The 24,238-nt window shown below is 38.8% G+C and overlaps 1 protein-coding gene across 2 annotated transcripts in view; it reads right to left on the bottom strand.

Annotated features, from left to right (window-relative positions):
- Positions 1–24,238, bottom strand: part of slc4a5a (solute carrier family 4 member 5a) — a 77,709-nt gene that overhangs the window by 37,419 nt on the left and 16,052 nt on the right. For both annotated transcript variants that reach the window (XM_061730496.1, XM_061730497.1), the window contains exons 4-13: positions 18,857–18,986; positions 17,582–17,742; positions 14,118–14,270; positions 12,823–12,945; positions 11,022–11,077; positions 8,325–8,482; positions 7,429–7,516; positions 3,318–3,472; positions 2,998–3,126; positions 1,658–1,832 (exon numbers count right to left, since the gene is read on the bottom strand). In XM_061730496.1, the coding sequence (XP_061586480.1) occupies positions 1,658–1,832; positions 2,998–3,126; positions 3,318–3,472; positions 7,429–7,516; positions 8,325–8,482; positions 11,022–11,077; positions 12,823–12,945; positions 14,118–14,270; positions 17,582–17,742; positions 18,857–18,986 (1,328 nt within the window). The remainder of the gene's footprint in view (positions 1–1,657; positions 1,833–2,997; positions 3,127–3,317; positions 3,473–7,428; positions 7,517–8,324; positions 8,483–11,021; positions 11,078–12,822; positions 12,946–14,117; positions 14,271–17,581; positions 17,743–18,856; positions 18,987–24,238) is intronic.

Raw genomic sequence — 24,238 nt, 5'->3', positions numbered from 1 at the left:
TTCAAATTTTAAAGTAGAAAGAAAAAGAGAAAGATTGCAACAAAACAACGGAGTGTGTGTATCTGTTTTTCTATCATGGTGAGGACCACAACCTGACATAACATTTCAATAACTTAGGGCAGTGGTGGGAAACCCGTGGCTCCAGAGCTCCTAGTGGCTCCCTGGAGCTTTTTCAAAAATGTTTGACCTTTTTTTTTTCCTTTTTTTTTCTTTTTTTCCTTTTTTCTTCTTTTTTTCCTTTTCTCAACATTTCAATTTTTTTCTCGAAATTTTGACTTTTTTCTCGACATTTCGCCTTTTTTTTCGAAATTTTTACTTTTTTCTCGACATTTCTGCTTTTTTTTCAACTTTTCGACTTTTTTCTCGAAATTTGGCCTTATTTCTCAACATTTCGACTTTTTTCTCAACATTTTGACTTTTTCCGCAAATTTCTGACTATTTCCTCAACATTTCGACTTTTTTCTCAACATTTCGACTTTTTTTCTCGAAGTTTTGACTTTTTTCTCGTCATTTCGACTTTTTTATCAAAATGTTGATTTTTTTTCTCATCATTTCAACTTTTTTCTCGACATTATTACTTTTTTCTCGACATTTCGACTTTTGTCTCGAAGCGCAAAAATCTTTCCTCATTTATAACTAATATAGATATATGCAGCATGTGTTGTCTTCATTCTAAGGCTTATACAAGACTTTTAATTTTTTGCGGCTCCAGACATATTTGTTTTTTGTGTTTTTGGTCCAATATGGCTCTTTCAACATTTTGGGTTGCCGACCACAGACTTAGGGGAACCACAAGTAAACGTGGGGACCAGATGGAGGTCCACATGGATTTACATTGAAAAGAGTTCAAATATTTAATTCTAGCTTTATAGAAAGGCAAAATGATCTAGTGCCACTGACAGTGTTTAGGAATGACTGTATTCATGTATGGAAATGTATATTTGTGTGTACGAAGATGATTATATCAAAAGGAACTTCTGCACATGATCAGCCCAGATCTAATGTTGAATGAAAATGAACTGCAAATAATGAGCTCACAACGCAGTGGACACTCAGACTGCAGCTTTAAAAAGCAGATTGCACTGGTGAGTCAAAACAAAGCTCACTAAAGAAGGGGGTCCAGGTTCATTTATCGAGAGGAAGACGTCAAGGAAGAAAAAAGTGAAAGCTGAAAACACAGGTCGTGGTTTATGATCGTGTTATTTTATCCACTGACTATTCAAATTCGAACTTGAAGCCTGCACTTTGATACCAGCCATCATTTTAAGGTGGCACATTGTGAAAAACCACATTTCGGTTGTTTTCTGTTCCGTGTTGTTTTTTTTGTTTTTCTTTATTGAAAGTACATATTTGGTTGTGTCAGGCAAATATCAAAATCAAACACTTTAACTTAACCTAAACCTGTTACTTTGTTTGAGGCCATCTAAGTATGAAATTAGGTTTTTTTGGCTGAGCTTGTCAAATCTGAAGGATAGTGTGGTGTCAAAGAACAGGAGTTCCTGTGTGGTTCCCCCGGTAGTTTGTAAAGGAGTATTTTATTTCTGTGGTATTTTGACCAAAGTAAGCCACAGACACTCTATAAAGACCTATAAAGACTGTGCCAGTGTTTAAAAAAAGGCATATTATTCTAATTGCTGGGTGTGGTCCTCCGTATTACCTGGTAGTTGTCAGTAGCATCTCCGAGGAGGCCGCCAAAGGTGATGGCGTTGGTGATGCAACCCAAGTAGATGAAGAGCACTGCTGAGATGGACTGAATGTGGAACCCCTCATAGAAATCACTTGGCACCCATGGCAATTTCCGCTTCATGTCCAAGTACAAACCACCACAGAAGCTATCAGGCAGCAACAGAGACAGTGATCAGGATGATTCACACACTGGCCTTCCCAGCGTGACACATGTAACATTCACAGCAGGATGAATGAATGAATGAATGAATGAATGAATGAATGAATGAATGAATGACTCTTTATTTCGGCTTGTAAACACTTTTTTTTACAAAACAAGATGAAAAGGTAAAATAAACATTTCTTTTGCCAAAAAGGTGTAGCTGAAGCCGTAGCTTATAGTGCCTACCCTTTTTATCTTATGATCAGCTTAAATATGAGACATTAGCATTACTCCGTGGAAACAAACAATACGTAAAGAAGATAATAAATAAGTAAGAAAAAATATAAAATTGACGTTTCACATTCTAGAATGTTTTTGATAATATACTTTATAATTATAGTGTTTTATATTTATTTACAGTATTTTCTTTAAACATTTTCTTAAACTTGTAGATAGAACTACACATTTTTAGGTCGTTGTCACAACTATTCCAAATTTCTCTAGCCTTAATTGATGTACATCTCTTTTTAATATTTGTTCTTGCTGTCGTCATCCCAAACATGAGTTTCCCCCTCAGATCATAAAGGGTTTCTTTTATTTGGAACAAATCCTGAATGTAGTTTGGAAGCAGTTTCTGCTGGGCTTTAAAGACAAATAGAACAGTTTTCTGCTCTACTATGTCATGGAATTTTAGATTATTATATTTAATAAAGAGATTATTTGTTGGTTTATAATAGCCAGATCTATTAATTATCCTTAAAGCTCTTTTCTGTAACAGGAAAATAGGGTTTGTATTTGTTTTATATGTGTTACCCCATACCTCCACACAATAAGTCATGTATGGAACTATGAGTGAGTTATACAGGAGAACCGGGTATCTCAGCATGTCACTCTCTATGAAGTTTTACGTTCAATGATTTCAAGTAAATTTAAAGATGCAAGATTTCAAAGATTTCCACGCACATATTTAAAGCTGAAACTAGCATTTCATCCACCCATATGCAACTATTAGCTAATCAGGCACCCACTGAACCCCTCGTGGGGTCGAAGTTGTACAGAAAAACATTTCTTTCTGCTTTTTAAAGCCATATATTCAGCTTGCCTTTCTGTGGGGCAGAGTTTGATTATGTCGGATTTAAAACTTTTGTTGTACAGCCAGAGCTCCCTACCGTCCAGTGAAAGCTAGTTCCTCTCCAAGCTCATGCTGAGCCGGCATCTCTTCATCCTCAGCGAGCCCTCCTCCTCCTCCAGCTGTACCATTCATCTGGCCCAGCTCATTTAAGGAAAACACTGACTTCCTGCAAGAGCACATGCACACACCACAGCCACGTGTGAATAAGAAGCTTTTCATCTTTGTATAGAGCAATGATTCAACCCACCATTATCCTTCCCCCTATTACTTTTATTCATTTTTGAGAAAAGAATTTGGGGAACATGTAAAATGTGCTACATCCTTTTGGGCTTTGTGTGAATTGCTGAGGTGGACTACCTTTTATCAGCTGAAGGGACTTTCTTTGGTGGCTCAATGCGGATTTTTGGATCCCATTCTCCAGGAGGAAGCACAATCACTTCATCCAAAAACTCATCTATGCCAGCAATGAGGTCCTCTCGATCTCTGGCCTTATAGGCTACGTCACTGAAGAGCTGGGGGATAAAAAGAGAGATAAAGTGAGAGGATTTCACCATTTCATTTAGCTTCACGGTGACCCCTCCTCCACACATAAACACACACACACACAAATAACAACAAAAGGCAACTTTAAACGTATTTAATGAAAAGCAGCAGGTGAGGCATTGGGAAGGAAAGTGGAATTTTGGTCCTTCATTGATTTTCTCTTTTCAGCTACACGACAAAGGGCCTAACTCTATTTTGATTTTATAGAAACGTGACTGATTGTATTAGAGCCATTGTACTGACAATGTGGTCCTACGTTGATCTTAATCCATTTATTCATGCATATTAACTGTAGTTTGCATGAGTCTGCTTTATATAAACGGAATATCCTAACTTAAGCTGTATTACTGGAAGACAAAAAGTTTAGCTTCTTTAAAAGGTACATAAGGAGAAAAAGGCACAAGAATAAACTGAGCAAGAAAACATGGGCAAGATGTCCTGCAAAAAAAACCCCAGCCAAGATCAAGGCAAGTGACCTGTTTAGGGTTTTTTCTTTAAGTAAAAAGAACAAGAGAATAATGACATAATGTCAACAATGGTATCATGCTTTAAAATGAAAACATTACTTGCACTACTACTAGTGCAATGCCAACATATTGTCAGCAACATAAAGTAAATCTGATCCTGCTGACGGCAAAACTGGAGACATAACAGTCGTTGGGGCACCAGAAATGCCCCTTCGCTAGCAAATATTATGGAGATCCCCCGATAACTTTAACTATCATATTGCCGAAGCAAGGGCTGAGGCAGTGGAGTACTGATGATCTATAACTCCAGTCTTCAAATAAAAGCTGAACCTAAATGTGATTATAATTCATGCGAAAGCCTCGCACTTAGTCTAAAACTCCTGAGCTGGCGATGAGAGAAGCCAGAGAAACTTGTCCCTAAACTTAGGATATGTGCCACAGGTTTTTAAAGTTGCAATTATTAAACCTTTACTTAAAAAAATCTTCTATTGACCCAGAAATCTTAGCAAATTATTGACCAATTTCCAACTTTCCATTTGTATCTAAAATTCTGGAAAAGGTAGTTTCAAGCCAGTTATGTGACCATTTGTATAGAAATGATCTGTTTGAAGTTTTTCAATCAGAGTTCAGAATGTATCATAGCCCAGAGACAGCACTGGTTGGAGTCACGAATGACCTTCTTATGGCCTCAGATAAGGGATTAGTGTCCATACTGGTTCTAGAAGCCAGAGATCCAGGCACTTGAGACGAGATAGATTAAAAAGATAAAAAAAAAACCTTTATTCAAAGACGGCTGCCAACATGTTTCGGCCTATCTGGCCTTCATCAGGGCAATAGCAATACAGAGAAAGGAACCAGTATAAATAGCAACAGGTGTGGTAATGAGCACAGGTGAAAATAATCACTCATCATGGCAAAAACCCAAGTGAACAACAGCAACATTTTAAGGTGGTATGGGGAGTTACACTCATCACAACAAATAATCATTGGAATAAAACATCCATATAGCACAAAAAAAAAGCGCTGCACGTATGAGCAAAAATGTCTCAAACCTGTGTGCAGAAAAATCAGAAAAAGAAAAAAGAAACACTACACAATATGAAACCAAAATCAAAAGGAAAGAACATGACAGTCTGGCCTTAACGAAGATATCGATTTCATATGTTTCCATCTTTGAATAAAGGCTTTTTTATCTTTTTAATCTACCTCGTCTCGAGTGCCTGGATCTCTTGCTTCTATTTTTCCACATTGTCTCTCGGGTCCGGTCCAAAAGCACCATTTTACAGCGGTCACACCCTAACGAGCACCCGGCCCACTTTTTTTCCTTACTGGTTCTACTGGACCTCCCTGCTGCTTTTGACACTGTAGATCAGCATTTTACTGCACAGGTTAGAGCATGTTGTTGGGATTAAAGGGACAGCTCTATGTTGGTTTAAATCATATCTATCTGACAGGTTCCAGTTTGTTCATGTACATGAGGTTTCTTCAGAACAGTCGAGGGTCTGTTATGGTGTTCCGCAGGGTTCAGTGCTAGGACCAATCTTTTTCACTTTATACATGCAGCCATTGGGAAGTATAATCCAGAATCACGGCATACACTTTCACTGCTATGCTGATGATACGCAGCTCTATTTGTCTATGAAGCCGGATGAAACTGAACCGTTAGTTAAACTTCAGCCATGTCTTAGATAGAGACATCAAGGACTGGACATCCACTCATTTTTTGCTTCTAAATTCCAATAAAACAGAGGTTATTATTTTTGGTCCCAAGCATTTTAGGAAGGGATTAGATGGTGTTGCGATGGCTTCCAGTACAACTGTGAGAAGCCTTGGTGTTATTTTGATCAGGATTTGTGGTTTAAACCGTATATTAATAAGGTTTGTAAAATAGAGTTTTTCCATCTCCGTAATATCACAAAGATTAGCAACATCCTCTCCTAGAGTGATGCGGAAAAACTAATTCACGCATTTGTATCTTCTAGACTAGACTTCCAGTTTGGGTTAAGGAGGCTGACACCACCTCCACCTTTAAAACCAAACTTCAGCTTCTGTTTAGTAAAGCCTATAGTTATAGTAAACTCTAGCGTGTTAGGACCAGTAGTCATAGCAGTAGCTATAGAACAAGACTGGAGCAGCTGGTCTTAAACAGAGCTTCATCCTAGACACGCTGCTATAGAGCTACGCTGCAGGACGACACCAACATGATCCACAGACCTGCAGTCCCCCCTCTCAACATTGCTGTCTACATCTGATTATATAGTCGTGTCTGTACTACACCAACTAACCAGGTATTAGTCATATGGACATAACACTCTTAGTTCTCCATCTAACGGATAATAATACAATTATATCTTCTCTTTTGTACTTTTGACAGTATATCTGTGTTTCTCCTCTCTCTATTCTTCATCCCCCCTTTTCTGATCTCCCTTTTCCTGCTCTGTTGATCCAGGTCCTGGTCAAGGTTTCTTCCCTCCTAAAGGGGAGTTTTTCTTGGCACAGTTTGGCTTCAGATTTTTCTCCCACTGTTTATGTTATGTTTATGTAATAATTGTTCATTGTTCATGTTCTGGGTGTCTGGAAAGATCCTAGAGACAACTTGTGTTGTAATAGACGCTATGTAAATACAATTTCATTGAATAGATCAATATCATATTTTAGATATTTAAAAAAAAGTAGTATCCTCTCCACCAATTTGAAAGTATAACATATAAGGGCATATTAAAAACAAAAATCATCTGGTCCTCATAACGTCTCAAAATGAAGCAACTGTGACCTCTAATGAGCAATAAGACATTATGTACTACACTGCATCATTATTATATCCACCAAAAACTAACCATAATAGTGAAAAACTAAGTTATCACCATGATTGTAGTTTGTAAATAGCAACAATTCTTTAAAATAACAATTTTTTGCTATATGTCCTCAAAAAGAAGAACTTTCTCCTCGCAACCCTTCCAGACCAGCCTTACTTTTTCTTTCAATGTCTAATTGTATTGTTAACGTTAACATTTAGCATGGTTACTAAGGTCTGTTGTGTTGGACATGCAGCTCTTGCATTTCTCACAATGTTGCTTTGTGCTATCTGACCTCAATATGAACTTCCCTGGAAGTGCATTTCTGGGAAGACTGGACCACGTCCTAATTGTTTTCTATATCTGCAGAATAATGAAATTCATATTGTTTGGAAATGGCCTCATAACGCTCCCCAGACTGCTAGGCAACAGCGTTTGTTTCTCTAAGATCATTGCTGATGTCTAGATAGCGCACATCTAACTGCTCAAGACCAGCAAACTGCCAGTCCTTCTGCTTTAGTGCTTGTAACTTACTAAACTCAGTACTGCATGAGTGGATATGCTAGGTCACACTCGACGCTTGATAGGAAAGTAATTTTTAATACACAACAAAATCATGAATGTCATTTCTAATGCACAGTGGCAGATATGGCAGACACTTACATCATCCACCATCAGGGTTGCTATGGCTCGGCCGATCTCATTGTATGACTTGGCTTTTCCTTGGGGTCCCAAAAGAACAAACAGGAACCTGTAGAGCGGTGACACAGACTTAAGATCAGAGGTGTCAAAAGTATTCACATTCATTACTCAGGTAGAAGTATAGATACTAGAGTTTAGAAATAATCCTGTAGAAGTTGAAGTATCAACTCAAGTTTTTTACTCAAGTAAAAGTATAAAAGTACTGGTTTCAAAACTACTTAAAGTATAAAAGTAAAAGTAATGTAAGGGGGAAAAAAGCCATTAAGGACAAAAGCCATTGAAAATGAATGCATCTTAGTATAATGCAAATATATTAAAGAACCATATATGTGTACTATTGAGCATTAACATGTGTTTCAGAGAGCAGAAGATATGATGACTAGTTGCCTATAAGTATTGTAATGGTGCAAAAAGTCAAACTTCAGAGGCATGTTATCATTTATCCTAACCTTTATTGGAATGTACATCCAAGTTTAGTTGCAGGAATCTGAGGGTGACGGATGTAAGAACAAAACTGGACAAGAACATCTGAAACAACCACAACCAAATTCACTCTATCCGGATGGAGCAATTTAACTGGATAGTTTTTTTTTAAAGGCCGAAATGAAATAGAGTAACGAGGCTGTTTTTAAAATGTAAGGAGTAAAAAGTACAGATAATTGCGTGACAATGTAAGGAGTAAAAGTAAAAAGTCGTCTGAAAAATAATTACTCCAGTGAAGTATAGATAACCAACATTTCTACTTAAGTAAGGTAACGAAGTATTTGTACTTCGTTACTTGACACCTCTGCTTAAGATGTGTGCGGGAGCTGCAGGTGGCCGTTGTGCGGCGAGGCTGAGCATGCCTGAACTCTTACCTGGTGGGGACGGGTACCTCTGTCAGACCACCTAGCGTTGTGGCCTGGGCCAACCGGACAAAGGCTACGAAGGGTTTGTTGAGGAAATCCACTTCTCCAACTAAGACATTGGATGCCTCTGCATCTCTGGGAATTTTCTTCATGAATTTATTTTTAAGCTGCAGAAAAAGAAGGCAAAAAGTGAGAGCATGACTTCATCTTGTCTCACTGAAGTTATGTGTTTCCAAGATCATTTGTCAGTTTTTAAGCATATTGTGACCATTTGCTGCTGCACTTTTACATGTGATAGTGAAACTACTGTAGTCATAAAACAAAACGAACACCTTAAAGGTGACCTATTATGAAAAACACGTTTTTTCTTGCTTTAACATATATAAAGTGGTCTCCCCTCAGCCTGCCAACTCAGAGAAGGAGGAAAGAAAACAAATTCTGCAATGTGATGTGGCTTCTACGAGCCGTTCAGATTCTGCTCCCGTCGTTACGTAACGATTTACATCGGTTGGTCTCCGATGCGTGAAACCCCGCCCACAACTAACTCCGCCGGCTGGAGTTTCCGCCATTTTTTCGTAGCAGTGTATGGCGTCATTCAGGCAGCCAATCAGCACAGAGCCTCATTATCATAGCCCCGCCCACTCAGAATCCCACATAGATAATGAGGTTAGAGAATGGGAAGATAAAGACATGGCTCAGAGGCTGAATTTCTAATTTATTTAGCAAAAACAATTAAAAGCTTGTTTTTAAGACATTCAAGGCCTGTTTAAAATAGGTATTAGATGCCATAATAGGTCCCCTTTAAATATACCACTTTTTCAACCTCTATGGAAAAAAAGACTAGATCTCCAAAGATGGATACATGAAAGTCTGTCATATCTGTCTGCATAATTAAATCCCAGATAATGTGTTGTGTCATAAGTAACAAAAAAAAATCAAAATCAAACCAACGATGACAGACAAAGCAAATGAATGAAGAGAAAACCATGGCAAAGCTACCCGACCTGACTGATTGCACATTAATGTGCAGCAGGAAGTCAATCAGAAGCACAATAACACTCAATAATGGAAAGCTTTGTCAATAATCCACAACCCACATCTGTGGCTACATGTGACAGCAAAGCACGCGGACTGTTCAGAGGGATCCATGTTCCTCTTCCTGGTGCCAGCTCAATATTGACATGTACAATGTGGCACATACAGGCTCAAATACACAAAGTACCAAACTATCCCTTGTTCAGTGTTGCGTGTGACCTATTGTGACCTAACCAGCGTTTAAACACCCAGCTGACCACTCATAACTGGAGACCTTGGGATTGACAAGAACTTCATAACCCCTATAACGCACGCATGCATCTTCTTTGTGCATTAGTCCTCCCACCTAATCCTGACCTGTCTGTTTCAAATCTCAGTGGCCTTATCCCTTCAACAGTAGCACAGCAGTGTGCACATGTGCACCCGGTTCAGCTGAGTCATTGCAGCTCCACTAATGTGTGACTTGTGTGTTCGCACAGTTCCTCTCTCACTTTCTGCCACCTTTGACAACAGCGTAATGAAAGACTGATGACAGTAGGACTGAGGCTCTCAGCCCTTAAAAGATTCAATTTAACACAATGCCTGGCTTTGCAAGAGACAAGACGTTGCTTCTCTCCAATAATAGGAGGCAACAAAGTGGAAAATGAATGCGGCCCGCAGAGATCGCTTCCATGCTGGTAAATGGAGTCAAATCTAATCTTATATGAGACAAAGACATGAATTAAACCCTCTGAGGGACAAAACCACAGCGGATTTTGACTTAGAGGAGCTTGGTGTTTCTATTAGATCTGGGTTTGGTTTATTGCTGTGTTAGGATCTGGGTTCTTTCAGGGTTGATCTTCTTTGGTCTTGTCTTGTTTTCTTGCCTCTGTCCTATTCTGTTTCTGCTAACTTCAACTTCCGGTTTTACTTAGAAGGTCCATTTTTGTCTTGTTGTTGGACTTTCCTTGGCCTCATCTCCCTGATGTTTAGTGACTGTGTCTTATCAGCCCCAGAGTGTATACAGGACTGTCTCAGAAAATTAGAATATTGTGATAAAGTCCTTTATTTTTTGTAATGCAAAAATGTCATACATTCTGGATTCATTACAAATCAACTGAAATATTGCAAGCTTTTTATTATTTTAATATTGCTGATCATGGCTTACAGTTTAAGAAAACTCAAATATCCTATCTCAAAAAATTAGAATATTCTGGGAATCTTAATCTTAAACTGTAAGCCATAATCAGCAATATTAAAATAATAAAAGGCTTGCAATATTTCAGTTGATTTGTAATGAATCCAGAATGTATGACAATTTAGTTTTTTTAATTGCATTACAGAAAATAAAGAACTTTATCACAATATTCAAATTTTCTGAGACAGTCCTGTATATTGTGTTGTCTTCCCTGTTGCTGGTCCATACTGTGTCCACATAGTTCATCGTGCTTCTGTCTAGTCCTGTTTTTTTTCTGGACAGTCTTTTGGAGGATTATAATCAAAAAACATCCTGAGTTACTCCTGTTTCCTGTATCTCCTGCAATCTGGTCCTGTGTTCACCATTACCAGCAAAAACACACTTTTCTTCAAAGGCCTGTTTAATCCCAGTATAAACTCTTCAATAATATACCAGTTGGTGGAATGATGATGTAAGAAAAGCTTGTAGTCTGGGAAGTCACGGTGATAACTTACCTGGTCCGTGCTGGGAGTGTCTGCAATGTCATTCATACTCCTGCTCTGGGCGTGACCTGGAAGGTAAAAAAGTTTTCAAAACTTCACAGACACAGTTATGTAAAAAATCTCATTTAAGGACACTGAGGGACACCTGAACGGTCCAAATCTACACAGGCGCTAGGTAGTCTGTTTCTATGTATTCAATTATGTTTGGGGGGGGGGGTATATTTAAGGTGATTGCTGTGGCTTTTTATTTATTCATGCATTTATTTTTATTTTTATTAAACTTTGAGAGACAAAGTCTGCCGAATCAAATTCCTCAAACCTGGCAAATACAGTTGATTCTGATTCTGACTGTGTCATACTGGGCTCTGCTATTCTCACAGGTGTTTATGCTAATCTGGTCTGTGAACCGAGACGATACATTGCCCAATTACATCAACAGTCTGTCAGGTGTTGTAACAGCCTGCAAACAGACTGCAAACACAAACTGAATTTGAACAAGGAAACTTCACACAGAAGGTTTACTCACTTGGGGGCTACAAGGTTAAATCTATGAGTAAAATAAATATTTCATCAATACGTGAAATTCAATGTTACATTATTTCTGCTGTTCCCTGCGTCAAAACACCGTGATACAAATGACAGCGTCATTGATGACGACCATTAATCAGGTGTGTTGATGCAGGGAACATTAAACATGCAAGAGAGTTGGCTTCCAGGACTAAAAAGGTAGAGGCAGGGTAAAGAAAAACAGATGTACAGTTAAAAAATAATTAGAAAAAGATGTATAGTAATTTCTTGTATTGTCATCTCTGCAGGTGCAGAAACACTTTGCCATCCCAAGTCTTCACAAATCTCCACAGGATGCATCCTTGATAGGATGAGTGAGAACACAGCCAGGGATTTTGGCCGTACAAGTACACAAGTCAGTACCGCTGTAGTCAGTTATACAGTACTGACAGGACACACGTTACCTGAAGGGTCTGTGTCAGTCTCGTTTCTGACTTGCTGCCAGCTTGAACTGCTGTAAACGGATGTCGCTCAGTCGTGGCCGAGCACCAAAATACACATTTGTACATCCGCTGGTTCTGTAAGTATTGACTTAACAGGGTGTAGATTTTTATTGTTTTATTCTGAAATCACACTCTGATGTAGCCTACAATGCAGATGCACCTGCTCCAATCTCTGAATTGAAAATCTAACAACGTATACATCTTAACAATGATGAAGAAAATCGCTGTATCCCCGACCGGTGTCGTGTGTCAGAGTTTTGAGTGTGTGCAGTGACTAAAGTGTCAATAGTGAGATTATTAAACTTAACTGGACATGAAAATGTTCCAGGTTCTATGGTTGGGGAATCAAGATACCTGTTTGGTTTGCTAAGTGTAGCTGCGCGAAAAGCTATTACCAAGAAGCCAGATGCTCCTTAATTAGATGATTGGTATGACATCATTTACGATATCTTTGTAATGGAGAGGATAACGTTCTCTATGAGGCTGCAACAATCCAAATTTGAAGCAATCTGAGAAGATTGGAAAAGTTATATTTCCCTGAGACGCCCTGCTTTTGTTTGAGATGTATTTCATACAGTTTTTTTTTCTCTTGATTTTAATGAAAACACCCCTTGGTTATGTTTTTGTTCTTTTTTCTATTTGCAAGAAAAATAAAAAAAATAAATATAAATAAAAAATTCATTAATTAATAAAAAAAAAGAAAATGTTCCAGGTTTTGAGATTAAAAGTTTAAATAAATAGAGAAAAACAACTGCTTTTTGACAGTACCAATAACAAATTTCAGGATTTAAAAGCACACTTACGCAGACGGCCATAGTTAGCAGCCTGCTGCTTCACTCGGAGGTCCTCTGTGGATCGGTTAAAGTTGGACGCTTGCCCGGGACTCGGGCCTGGACCCGTTCCACCTCGAGGCGCCGGGTTCCGATCTGACGAGGAAAGGACAATAGAAACGGCAACAAAGTAGTTGGAGCTGGCGCTTTATTATTTATTGAACAGGAAGTGCCCTTCCCTGATGAGATGTGGAAATGCCGCGGTAATTAACTCATTAAACATTACGGTGTCCTCCGTGGGGGTTATGAACCCCGCTGACCGCGGGAGAGCATGCACTCGTCGACAAAAGTGAGTTCAAAAACACAAATGAAGGAATTAGGGATGCCGATACTGCTCTCATATACTCGTACTCGTACTCGCAAAAATTCTCCGATACCACGCACCTATACTTCATTGTTGTTGTAGTTACTGGTTAGTGACTCTAGGGGGAGGGGGGGGTTGGGGTTGGGGCAAGCCCGGCCGGCTGAGTTTTGTTTAAAATTTAATTTCTGTCACATACTCTGCCCCTTATACATGTAACAAACTTCAAAAGGTTCTAAAAATAACAGAACTTATTCCACTGAGCGATTTTAAGTCCAGAATGAGTGCACTTGAGACAGCATCTCTGATTTGTAACTGTTTTAAATGATTTCCATTTTTTGTTTCATTTGATTTTATTTGATTTTAATATTTCATATTACACCTCTGTAAATTTTAATATTTGAAATCTTGTGCTACCTCTTGGCCAGGACACCCTTGCAAAAGAGATTTTTAATCTCAATGGGTTTCTTTTCCTGGTTAAATAAAGCTAAAATAAAAAAAATTAAATAAAACCTGTCTTCCAATTCATTGCATTTTTCATTGCATTTCTAGCTTAGTTATTTTTGTAGTAGATGTATCAGATCAGGACTCGGTATCGGCGAGTACACAAATTAAAATACTCGTACTCGTACTCGTACTCGTAATCGTACTCGGTGTGAAATAAATGGTATCGGGGCATCCCTATAAGGAATCATTTGTATAGGTGTAAGAAGAATCAAATTATATGTCAGACCAGAATGAAGTAATCGCTGACAAAGAAACAAATGAAGCTAACGTCTCAGTGCGGTTCTTTGTGATGTCATAAAAACACACTCACCTGCAGGGTACTTAGTATTACTAATCAGAGAAATGACAGAACAGAATAACTGACAGTTTTATGTGAACTGTTGTGTATTCTAGCAGATTAGGGGTTCAGCTGTCCCTCCTTCAGACGGAGAATGTCGGTGTTGTGGGAGAGGGAACTTACTGGCAGAGGAGCTGGACTTGCCCATGTCAGCCAGGGAGCGGTGAATTGGCTTCTTGGTCTGATGTCGATGTTTTCTCAGCAGCACAAAACTGATTTTCTCTCTGATATCAGGAGATATCATGCCTTCTTCTATCTGTCTGTCTATGATGTCATCTGGAAAAAAACACGTGGGAAGGAGAGGAATCAACAGGTGAGTCAAATGTTCCCAGGAAAGGTTCCTTATTTTTGGTTTAGTTTTTAGTTTCCAGTTTCAGGGTTCTGCAAGCTAAAAGCCACATTCAAACCTACATACAGCATTTTTTTATTCTGTGAACTCCGTACATGTCGGTGTCATCCACACAAATACAAACGACTGATCACATAATAGGGGTCGTTTGTTGGGTTTGTGAACTTGACCAAGGACACGAGCACACATGGACAGAAGAGCACTCCAGGATTCCTGACAAGCTACTTTAAAATCACTTCTTGGATGTCAGAACAACAAATAATAGCCTAATTTCCCCATAATGATTGACTGACCCTCATTAACAGAACTAGCGTTTCTTTAGACAACATGCCTGTCCATCTTCACCAGAAATCCCCAACCACATGAAAGTATTTAGTAAAAACAATGACACACCAAAGATTGTCATCATCACATTTATTCACTAATGCATAGATCAAATATTAGGGCCCGAGCACTTACAGTGCGAAGGCCCTATTGTATCTGTAGGCTTTTTTATTCTTCTGGTTCTTCTGATGAAACTAGGGCTTTTTTCCCCCTAAACGTGCCCCAAAAGTCACCAAATTTTGCATGCAAGCCAGGCCTGGCGAAAAAATTTAATATTGAATGGTTTGCATTAATGGGCGTGGCCTAATGGCTCAACAGCGCCCCCTAGAAAACTTTGTGCCTTAAGCCCCACAATACGGTTTGACGTCAATGCACGAAAATCGGTACACACCTGTATCATGGCACAACTTAAAGAAAAGTCTCTTGGCGCCATGGCCCAAACCGAACAGGAAGTCGGCCATTTTTAATTAATTGTGTAATTTTGGCACAATGTATGCCATTCCTTCGGCTGTTAATACGGCCCGAACGTGCACCCAGGTGTGTTATACATCAAAATGTGCGTCTCCATCCTGCGACAACGCACATTACTTTTCTCAGTCAAAAGTGTTACTGTGGCAACGCTAGACGCCAAAAAGCGCACCCCCCCTTCATCTGATTGGTCTGTATTTGATAGTTCCTACTTTCTGCCATAACTTTTGAATGGTTTGACATAGAGAGTCGTGGGTGGTGTCATCTGACTCGGTATTGACTCCTTGAACATATTTGGTGCAAATTAGCCCCACCCCTTCATCTGATTAGTCGATATTTGATAGTTCCTACTTTCTGCCATAACTTTTGAATGGTTTGGTATAGAGAGTCGTGGCCGGTGTCATCCGCTAAATGTCCAGGCCTGAAGAATCTAGATGCAAGTCATACAAGCGCTTTCACTGCAGCACACCTGAACATGCACTTGTCAAATGTATCATGGAAAATACAGCAGTGATGGACATCCAGCCTGGTGTGAGGGAAGTAGTGGGGAGGAAAGGTAAATATCAATAAGTTCTGTATTGTGTCTTATCAAAAATACCAAAAACTAGCAAAAATATCCAAGATAAATAATAAATTAAAAGTGTTCATCTTATTCATCTTTATCTGAATATTTGAACATACTTTGGGTTTGTGGCTATGTACAGTATGTGGGTTCAGAGCTATGATTTAAATAAGCACATTCAACTTTACGATGCCAATAAAGTTGGGGAGTAAATCTGTGTGAAGAACATAATATTTTTTATAATTATTTCAATCCTAAACCAAATAAATTAATTAGTCATCATTTAAACACTGAGGTTAAACTATTTCAAGTGGCACGTAGCAGTCGTGTTAAAGACCTTAAATATGGTGGTTCCAAATAGATGAGATTCACACCATTTCCACACCAAAAGAAAATTATCTCTAATGAAAATATATAATTTAACCTTTAAAAAGCTCCTGTGGAGCTTATAGTAACAGTAAAAGGAGTTCAGACATATGTGTCTAAAATAGTGCAAGTGTCATAAAATACTATTAAGGCAAGAAACTTCAGTTCAGTAGGAAGCTACAATACAAACGTAGGAGCTATTAACAAATTACAGCCTCAGATGTCACACAGTTCACTCCATGCTATCATTAATCTAGCTGTGTGTGAGAAATGAAGCGCAGACTATGATTTAACAGCTTGTAAAAGCACCTCCATGAGCAATAACTTGAAGGATTTGTATCCTGTTTGCCTTCGTCTGACTCTCACGTCATTACGGTCAATTTTTCTCTCTTTCTCTTTTCCTCACTGCTTAAATACATTGACGTTTGTTTATTTATGCACATTTTTCTGAAGGTACCAAAGTGTTTTAACTGTACTGAGGTCTGGAGGTCTGGATGTATTTGTTCTTGAGTTAATCTGCTGCAGATTCACGGGTGTGCTTGGAATCATCATGCTGTTCCAGTACCCAGGTTCAGCCAGTCTGTAGCTGTCAGGCGACCTCATATTTGACTCAAAAACACTCTGCTATGTAGAGTTAATGTTCCACTCAGTGCCACGGTTACATGATGTTTTTTTAAATTCTGAATTAATTATTCCGAATTAAATAGATCAGAATTAAACTATTTTCCTGCGAGTTTACATGGAAATAGTAATTCCGAATTGAGGTTTACATGGAAAACACGTTTGATCGGTTTTATCCAATTCCTCTTAAGGTCTGGGGGTTGGGAAGGTTCTGATTGGATAGGGGGGGGACCGGAAGTTACGTCTACTGGAAGAAAAACAAACTTAGCCGCTACAACCTTTGAAAAGCTCACAATTTTTATGTTTCCTGCCATCTGTTCTTTTAATTATTTCCAGGTCCTCCAAGCTATTTATTAAATAAATGGTCTCTGCTCTTGACCAGCGTTTACTGCGTGCTGCCATTTTGAAACTTTGAAAACAAGCCCAGCGCGGAATATAAGCATCATGGAGACAGACGGGCGAGGGAACGAGCAGCGCAGAAAGACCGGAATTAATTTAAAGCGGAATGAGTTTATACATGATCGCGGAATTATTCTATTCGGATTTAAAATCGGAATAAACGAGCCACTTACTTCGGAATTAAGCTTAATTCAGAATGGCCATTTTCATTCAGAATTAGGTGTTTACATGGCAATTTTTACTCATTTTAAATCGGATTTAATTTTAATTCTGAATTAAAGAGGAATTAAACTTCCCATTTAAACGCACTGAGCGCTCAACTTTAAATAAAAAAGCAAAAGCCGGTATCATCACCCCTCTTTCACCGTGCTCAACAGGTGGTATGAAGATTAATGATCATCATCATGTTCAGGATCATCCCATAGCACCTTGCCGTAACACTGATCCTTGAGTTCATAAAAAAGGGACGTGCATCAGACCAAAGTTTCGACGGCTCACCAACTATTTGAGGCAGCGAGTAGCCTTCCAGGTCCAGCAGCACCGTTCCCGTTTGGAGACACGTCCTGAGCTCAAACAGGCTGTGCAGCGACAGCGTGGACACGTGGGGTTTACTCCATCTCTCCCCGCCCTCCTCCACCTTCTCCTCAAACTTCACCCACCTGAAGGCAGAGAAACACAAACTAAACACATGGGGGAACACACAGCTTTGAAAATGTTGTGTGGGTTATTTAATTCTGCCACTGGTTTTAACTTTAACACTTACAGGAAATGTTTTATGACAGAGAGGGGAGGTATAATTTAAGGGGTTCTCTAAATTTTAGGACTCGTAGAACACGAACCACAATGAAAAGATTTTCTATATCAGTCAGTGGAGTTAAACTATGGAACAGAATGGAGTCAGAATTAAAACAAATGTCCAAACATTAACCAGTTTAAAAACAAATATAAAAAAAAAATGATTTTCACAAGGTACAAAGAGGAAGGGGTTTAGCGGTTTGTATGTTTGTATGTATGGGTGTATTTGTATGTATATGTGTATGTATATATGTGTGTATGTGTGTGAATATGTGTGTAAGTAGATAGATATAGATATAGAGCAGATGGATTTAATTTAGAGATAGTATGGTGTAAATAAGTATATTTATATAAATATTTAGATGGGCATGTGTGTACAAATATATAGAAATACTCAACTATGTGTATGTATGTATAGGTAAGTGTGTGAGTATAATTATAGTATAGTTAGTTATTATAAATACTTAATAAATGATTAGTGAATGGGGGTAGAATTAAATAAGTTTACACTTCTTCCTAGCCCTTTTTGCACATGTAATTAAGTTACTAAGTATTAAAAGTATGAAATTCTTTGTTTTGTTGTTTTTTTTGTTTGCTTTGTTTTGTTTTCTTATCTTCACTTTAATTGTTGTCTTTTACATGTACCGGTACAAAATAAAAATCAAATCAAATCAAATGCATGGCGTTTCTCTCAGTAACATCAGTTTGATCTCCTCGCTTCTTCAAAGCTCTACCAAATGTGAAAAGTATGTCTCATAATGGATGAAGTTGTTGGAACAGAAAGGCCAGAGCCAGAGCGAGCTTTGGCATTCTGTTCCCCCAACAGCACCGCAACTGAAAACACGGCATCAAACACACGGAAATATCAAAGTATCTCTGGCTTGTTGGCAATGCAGCTGGAGAATCATTTGTTGTAAGAACTGGTTTAGGCAATCATGCTTTTGCCATCTGTGTTAGAGTTTGTGTGTAGTCCTGCACCTGGCGGACTCCTTCCACTCCAGCTCGTCTCCTTCTCGCTGCAGAGTGTCCATCTCTGTGAAGAGCGTCGGTGTGGGCATGTCATCATCTTCATTCAGGATGTAACGTAGTCGCTCTGCTGCCGGGGACACTGGACGGATGTTTAGAAAGAAAATAAAGTGTTACACACTCACTCCTACGAGGGGTTAAATTAACCTGACATCCATGTTTCTGGTGTGTGGTAGGAAGATGGCGTGCCCGTCCGTGGAGTACCTGGGGATAAACTACAAAAGCACGAGGAGAACATGCAAAACTCCACACAGAAGACCCCTACCGTGACTTTGGTGGTGTTTGGCTTTAGTCGGATCTTTCTTCGTCCTCTCCTACCAATTTCACTCATAGTGACAGTGTCTTATTTGCTCAGGAGTCAATATAAGTAATATAAGTTGTAAAAACAATATCCCATGCACACTCACACACACTTATTTTTTTGTATTTATTCTTTATTATTTATATATTGCATTATTAGTTTGTCATCAATTTTGTGTAGTTATACTTTTTGTTTTTGTATGTTAATCTTGTGTTCTTTATAACACATGAAATTGTAATATCTTCGGTGGAGGCTTCAAATAAGCCCATTGGGATTTTTGCCTCTTCCTGCACCTATAGTATTTATATTTGATATTTCCTTTATATTTTTAAAAACTGTGCAAAACAATAAACTAAAACTAAAACTAAACTAATCACTGCAGTAGTTGGCTATTTGAATGTAGTTTTCCTATTTCAGAAGTTGGTTCGGGGCGGCAAGAATTTTCTTTCTTTATCGTGGTTACCATCAAATGTTTGAGGTATTCAAACTCCTCAAAGAAAATTGTCTTTAAAATTGAAATAATTGTCTTGATGTAGTCCTTGAACATAAAAACAAACCGCGGTCTTGACTTATCTACCGTCAGGTAAAACTTGTGACACTCTGAGTCAGCATGTCGCTTCTTTTGAAACAGTCATTGCAAGTCTGAGGTTAAAAGTTCAGATTCATTTTATGCTGTAGAATCACTAACAAGATGCTTTTTTTGTTTTCTTTTACGGAGGGCCAGATCCAGCGGGTCCAGAGGCCACTTCCAGCCCTTGTGTGAGCTTGACCTTTCGGTCCAAACTGGACCCTGTGACACTTGACCATCGTTTCACGAGCCGGGCTGTTGAGCTTAAATTGTGAACATTGAGATGCAGTACCTTGTAATTTCTAACCTTTTCTCTGTTAACAGGCCACAACCCTGCTTTCTGCACTGAATATGTGACCTCAAGAATACATTGCTCTTTACTTTCAGTCAGGCCAGCTGACAGTCTTCCCGGGGCCCCGGACAAAATAATCTAAGATGGGCCCCCCTGCGCACGGATCTCTCCTTCTCTCCTCTTCCTCTCCTCTCCTCTGCTCTTCAGGTTTTTATACAAGCTAATGGACGTTAACATTAGAGCTAGCCAGTTAGGTTAAGTTACAAGGTTGGTAAACGTTGGCTGCGCTGTTTCTTACCTTGCTCTACGCTGACTTTATCAATTCCAGCTTCACCGTCACCACCCTTTTTAAAATATTTGTGTAGAGAATCTCTGAGGCCTCTATTTTCTTCTTCTCTTTTCTCTTCTTTTCTGAGCACATGACTTGTGCTGACCGGACATTTTGACCATTCTAATGGTTGAATTAAATGATAATATCAAATTTTGATCAGCGGCCAAACCATTTTTGTGTTGGGGGTTCTTGACCACAAGGACAATTAGGAAGAAAACAAATAACAAGCTTTTATGTAACTCAAATACTACATATTTTTTCCACAAATAGGCATATTTTGAAACTTTTTGAAAAATGATTCCATAATTTAATGAGATTTAAAAAAAAAAAAAAAAATTTATTTATTTATTTTTTTCAGTTCTGGGCCCCCTAGAGCTAGTTTACTTCAACTCAACTAGACATTTTAGCTTTTACTTCCTTACTGCCAAGACGTCACCTTCTTCTCCACTGGAGGTCGACTAAGGCTCCTCTAGAACTCAGTGGCTCAATACAATACCAACAACACCATGTCTTTTCTGAAGCTGGAAAAGATCAGATACTCAGTGAAAGGTAGCTCTAACACATTTTATAATAAGTGGCTTCCCTTTCTTACATTCTTCCACTTTCTCCAGTCCCTGACCCCTGATTGATGGACCCCCCTCCCTCTATTCTCTTTCTTCTTCTTTTTCTGTTTTTTTTTTCTTTTTTATTCATCATTTTTTTAATTTATACTATTTAGCTTTAATACTTAATTCTTATCTTAAATAATTTTCAGTTATTTATTTATTTATCATTATTAATATTATTTTTTGTTGAATTGTGTAATGTTTTGTCCTTAAATCAAGAAAAACACCCTAGGAGGTTGACTGTATATCTTTTTCTCATTCCATCGAGATGCACAGTATTGTTATGGTGTCATATATCCTATATATTGTAGATTGCCATACAGAAATAATATAATACTCAATGTAAATGTGTCATTGATTCCTGTTCTACTGTGCCTTACCCCCTAATAAAAATATTAATTAAAAAAAAAGAATACATTGCTCTTCCTTGAAGCTGTCCCACAGATTTGACCTTACTTCCTCTTCTTGCAGGCTGAGCCACGGTGAAACAGAAAAGATAGATTAGCATTGATGCAAGAGATGGCGACGGAGATGAATAAACTAATTTACAAATATGGAAAAGTCCTTTAACAGAACCTGGAGACATCGGTAAGAGAGAGTGACAGGAAGTCAGTGGGGACTCACTCGTACCTACATAAACAGTGGTAAAAAAAAAAAAACACATCAACACCATGAGATGAATTTTTATCGAGGTCACAATAACAGGTAAAGATAGATGTGCTGAAGCTGACAACATAATTATAATTTCTCACACCTTCATTGAACACACCCTTTAAACATTTGGAAGAAAAAGTAAGTGAACCCACAGACTAAGCAGTTCAGTGGGAGCCGGTTGGAGTAAAGGCTGAATTATGCTTCTGCGTCAAAACGACGCTGTGTCTACGGCGTGTGGTTTTTGTACACGCAGAGGACACGCCGTCACATGCGCCGTCAGTGACGTGCACCTCCCGAAAATTGTAACTACGCGTCGAGGAGACGCCGTCCACACGCAGACCGAGAGGGCTGTGATTGGTTCGTTTGAAAGCGAAGCATTTCCGGTTTCCGGTTTGAAGCAGTAGTGAACTTCCAGGGCTTTTTTCTTCGTTTATGTGTGATTTTTTTTGTTTTTGTTTTTTGCACAATAGTTGTCCTTATTTCTTTGATTTACTGTGACCGGAAAAAGTCGGATAAACCATTCAGAAAAAGATCGCTAACTAGTGGCCGCAGGGGGTACTGCACCGCGACCAAATGGAGAGACGGAGAAGTCTGAACGATTCGTGACGGCGTCACGGGTGCGCCGTGTGCTCTGCGTGTGTGTGACGCAGAACCATACCCGCACCTTAAGTGTTTTGCACACTTACATTAGAGTCCAATTACAGAAATGAGTTTGGTGATGTGGTTTAGAGCTTGTTTGATTAACAAAAGCCTCTTAAAATGTCCAAGTAAGCTGATGATGTTAGCGTTCGCTGACGATGAGACCTGGCACAAAGGAGATCTCTGAATATAAACGATCAGGAGGAGTTGATCTAGATCAGGCTGGAAAGGAAGCTAAATAATCTCAGAGTGTTGAGTCATCCGTCTGTCCAGTCAGACAAGTTTAATGCTGTGGTTACTCTTCCCAGAAGTGGGGGCCAGACAAAATGCAGTGCCTGCGCCACTCGCTGTAACCGGGGGTGAAATCAGTTCCCAAATTTACAAACATATCCAATGTAATAAAATCTCGATAGCTTATGAGCAGCTGAAGCTTTGTAGACCAGGGATCAGCAACCCGCGGCTCTAGAGCCGCATGCGGCTCTTTAGCTCCGCCCTAGTGGCTCCCTGGAGCTTTTTCAAAAATGTTTGACCTTTTTATTCCTTTTTTTCTTCTTTTTTTTCTTCTTTTTTCTTCTTTTTTCCCTTTTTTTCTCTTTTTTTCCTCCTTTTTCCTTCCTTTTTAATCTCTGCTTTTTTCCTGAGATTCTACTTCAACATTAATCTTGACATTTTGACTTATTTCTCGACATTTTGACTTTTTTCTCAACATTTCGACTTTTTTCCCGAGATTATACTTCAACATTAATCTCGACATTTTGACTTTTATCTTGACATTTCAACTTTTTTCTTGACATTTTGACTTTTTTCTCAACATTTCGCCATTTTCCTTCATTCTAAGGCTTATACAAGACTTTCATTTTTTGCAGCTCCAGACATATAACCTTTTTATTCCTTTTTTTCTTCTTTTTTTTCTTCTTTTTTCTTCTTTTTTCAATTTTTTCTCTTTTTTTCTTCCTTTTTCCTTCCTTTTTAATCTCGGCATTTCGACTTTTTTCTCGACATTTAGATTTTTTCTCAACATTTCAACTTTTTTCCCGAGATTATACTTCAACATTAATCTTGACATTTTGACTTTTATCCGGACATTTCGACTTTTTTCTTGACATTTCGACTTTTTTCTCAACATTTCGCATTTCGCCATTTTCCTTCATTCTGAGGCTTATACAAGACTTTTCATTTTTTGCGGCTCCAGACATATTTGTTTTTTGTGTTTTTGGTCCAATATGGCTCTTTCAACATTTTGGGTTGCCGACCCCTGTTCTAGACGTTGGTAGCTGCAGCAGGAAAGAGACCCTAAGCATCAAAGTAAATCCATTGAGGGAGGCCCAGTCGGAGCCCAGACCTTCCTCAGCCATGTTAAGACGCTGCTGAAGGATCTAAAAGAGTTGTCTGTGCCCGACTGTTACGTCGACTGCTGTCGCCGTATTTATTATATTTAGTTTTGGTATTATGATTTTAGTGGTATTGTAGTATAAATATATATAATATATATCTATTGGCTTATGTATATATATTTATATGAGGTCTGTGTATTGCTGAACACTTGAGTCTTCACCATTATAATAGAATAGAGAGCGCCTTCTATTATGTATAATGTGTTTTTGCTCCACTGCAGGTCTGTTTGCCTTGTTAATGCCACCAACAAGGGCTGGCGGTAGTTAAGGGTGTGCTGATTGCCTTGTTAATGCCATCAGCAAGGGCTGGCAGTAGTTAAGGGTCTGATCACCCCTTGGCTGTCCTATTGGTTGCCGGTCATGTGACACCCAGTGGCCATGGGTGCCCACAGTACTATATATTCAGTTTGAACCTGACAATCGAGGAGGAACACCCCTATGGTCTTCCTCCGACCTGCCGCTACTATGTATACATGTTAACCACTAACTGTTAAACTTTTGTGTTGTTTCTCCCTTGGGAAAGGAGAGTTTGTTTCTGTTAAACTTTTGT

Source organism: Cololabis saira, chromosome 9 (genome assembly GCF_033807715.1).
Source record: "Cololabis saira isolate AMF1-May2022 chromosome 9, fColSai1.1, whole genome shotgun sequence".
Taxonomy (NCBI): domain Eukaryota; kingdom Metazoa; phylum Chordata; class Actinopteri; order Beloniformes; family Belonidae; genus Cololabis; species Cololabis saira.
Note: the sequence above shows the minus strand (reverse complement) of the source record. Positions and strands in the feature narration are given on the sequence as shown.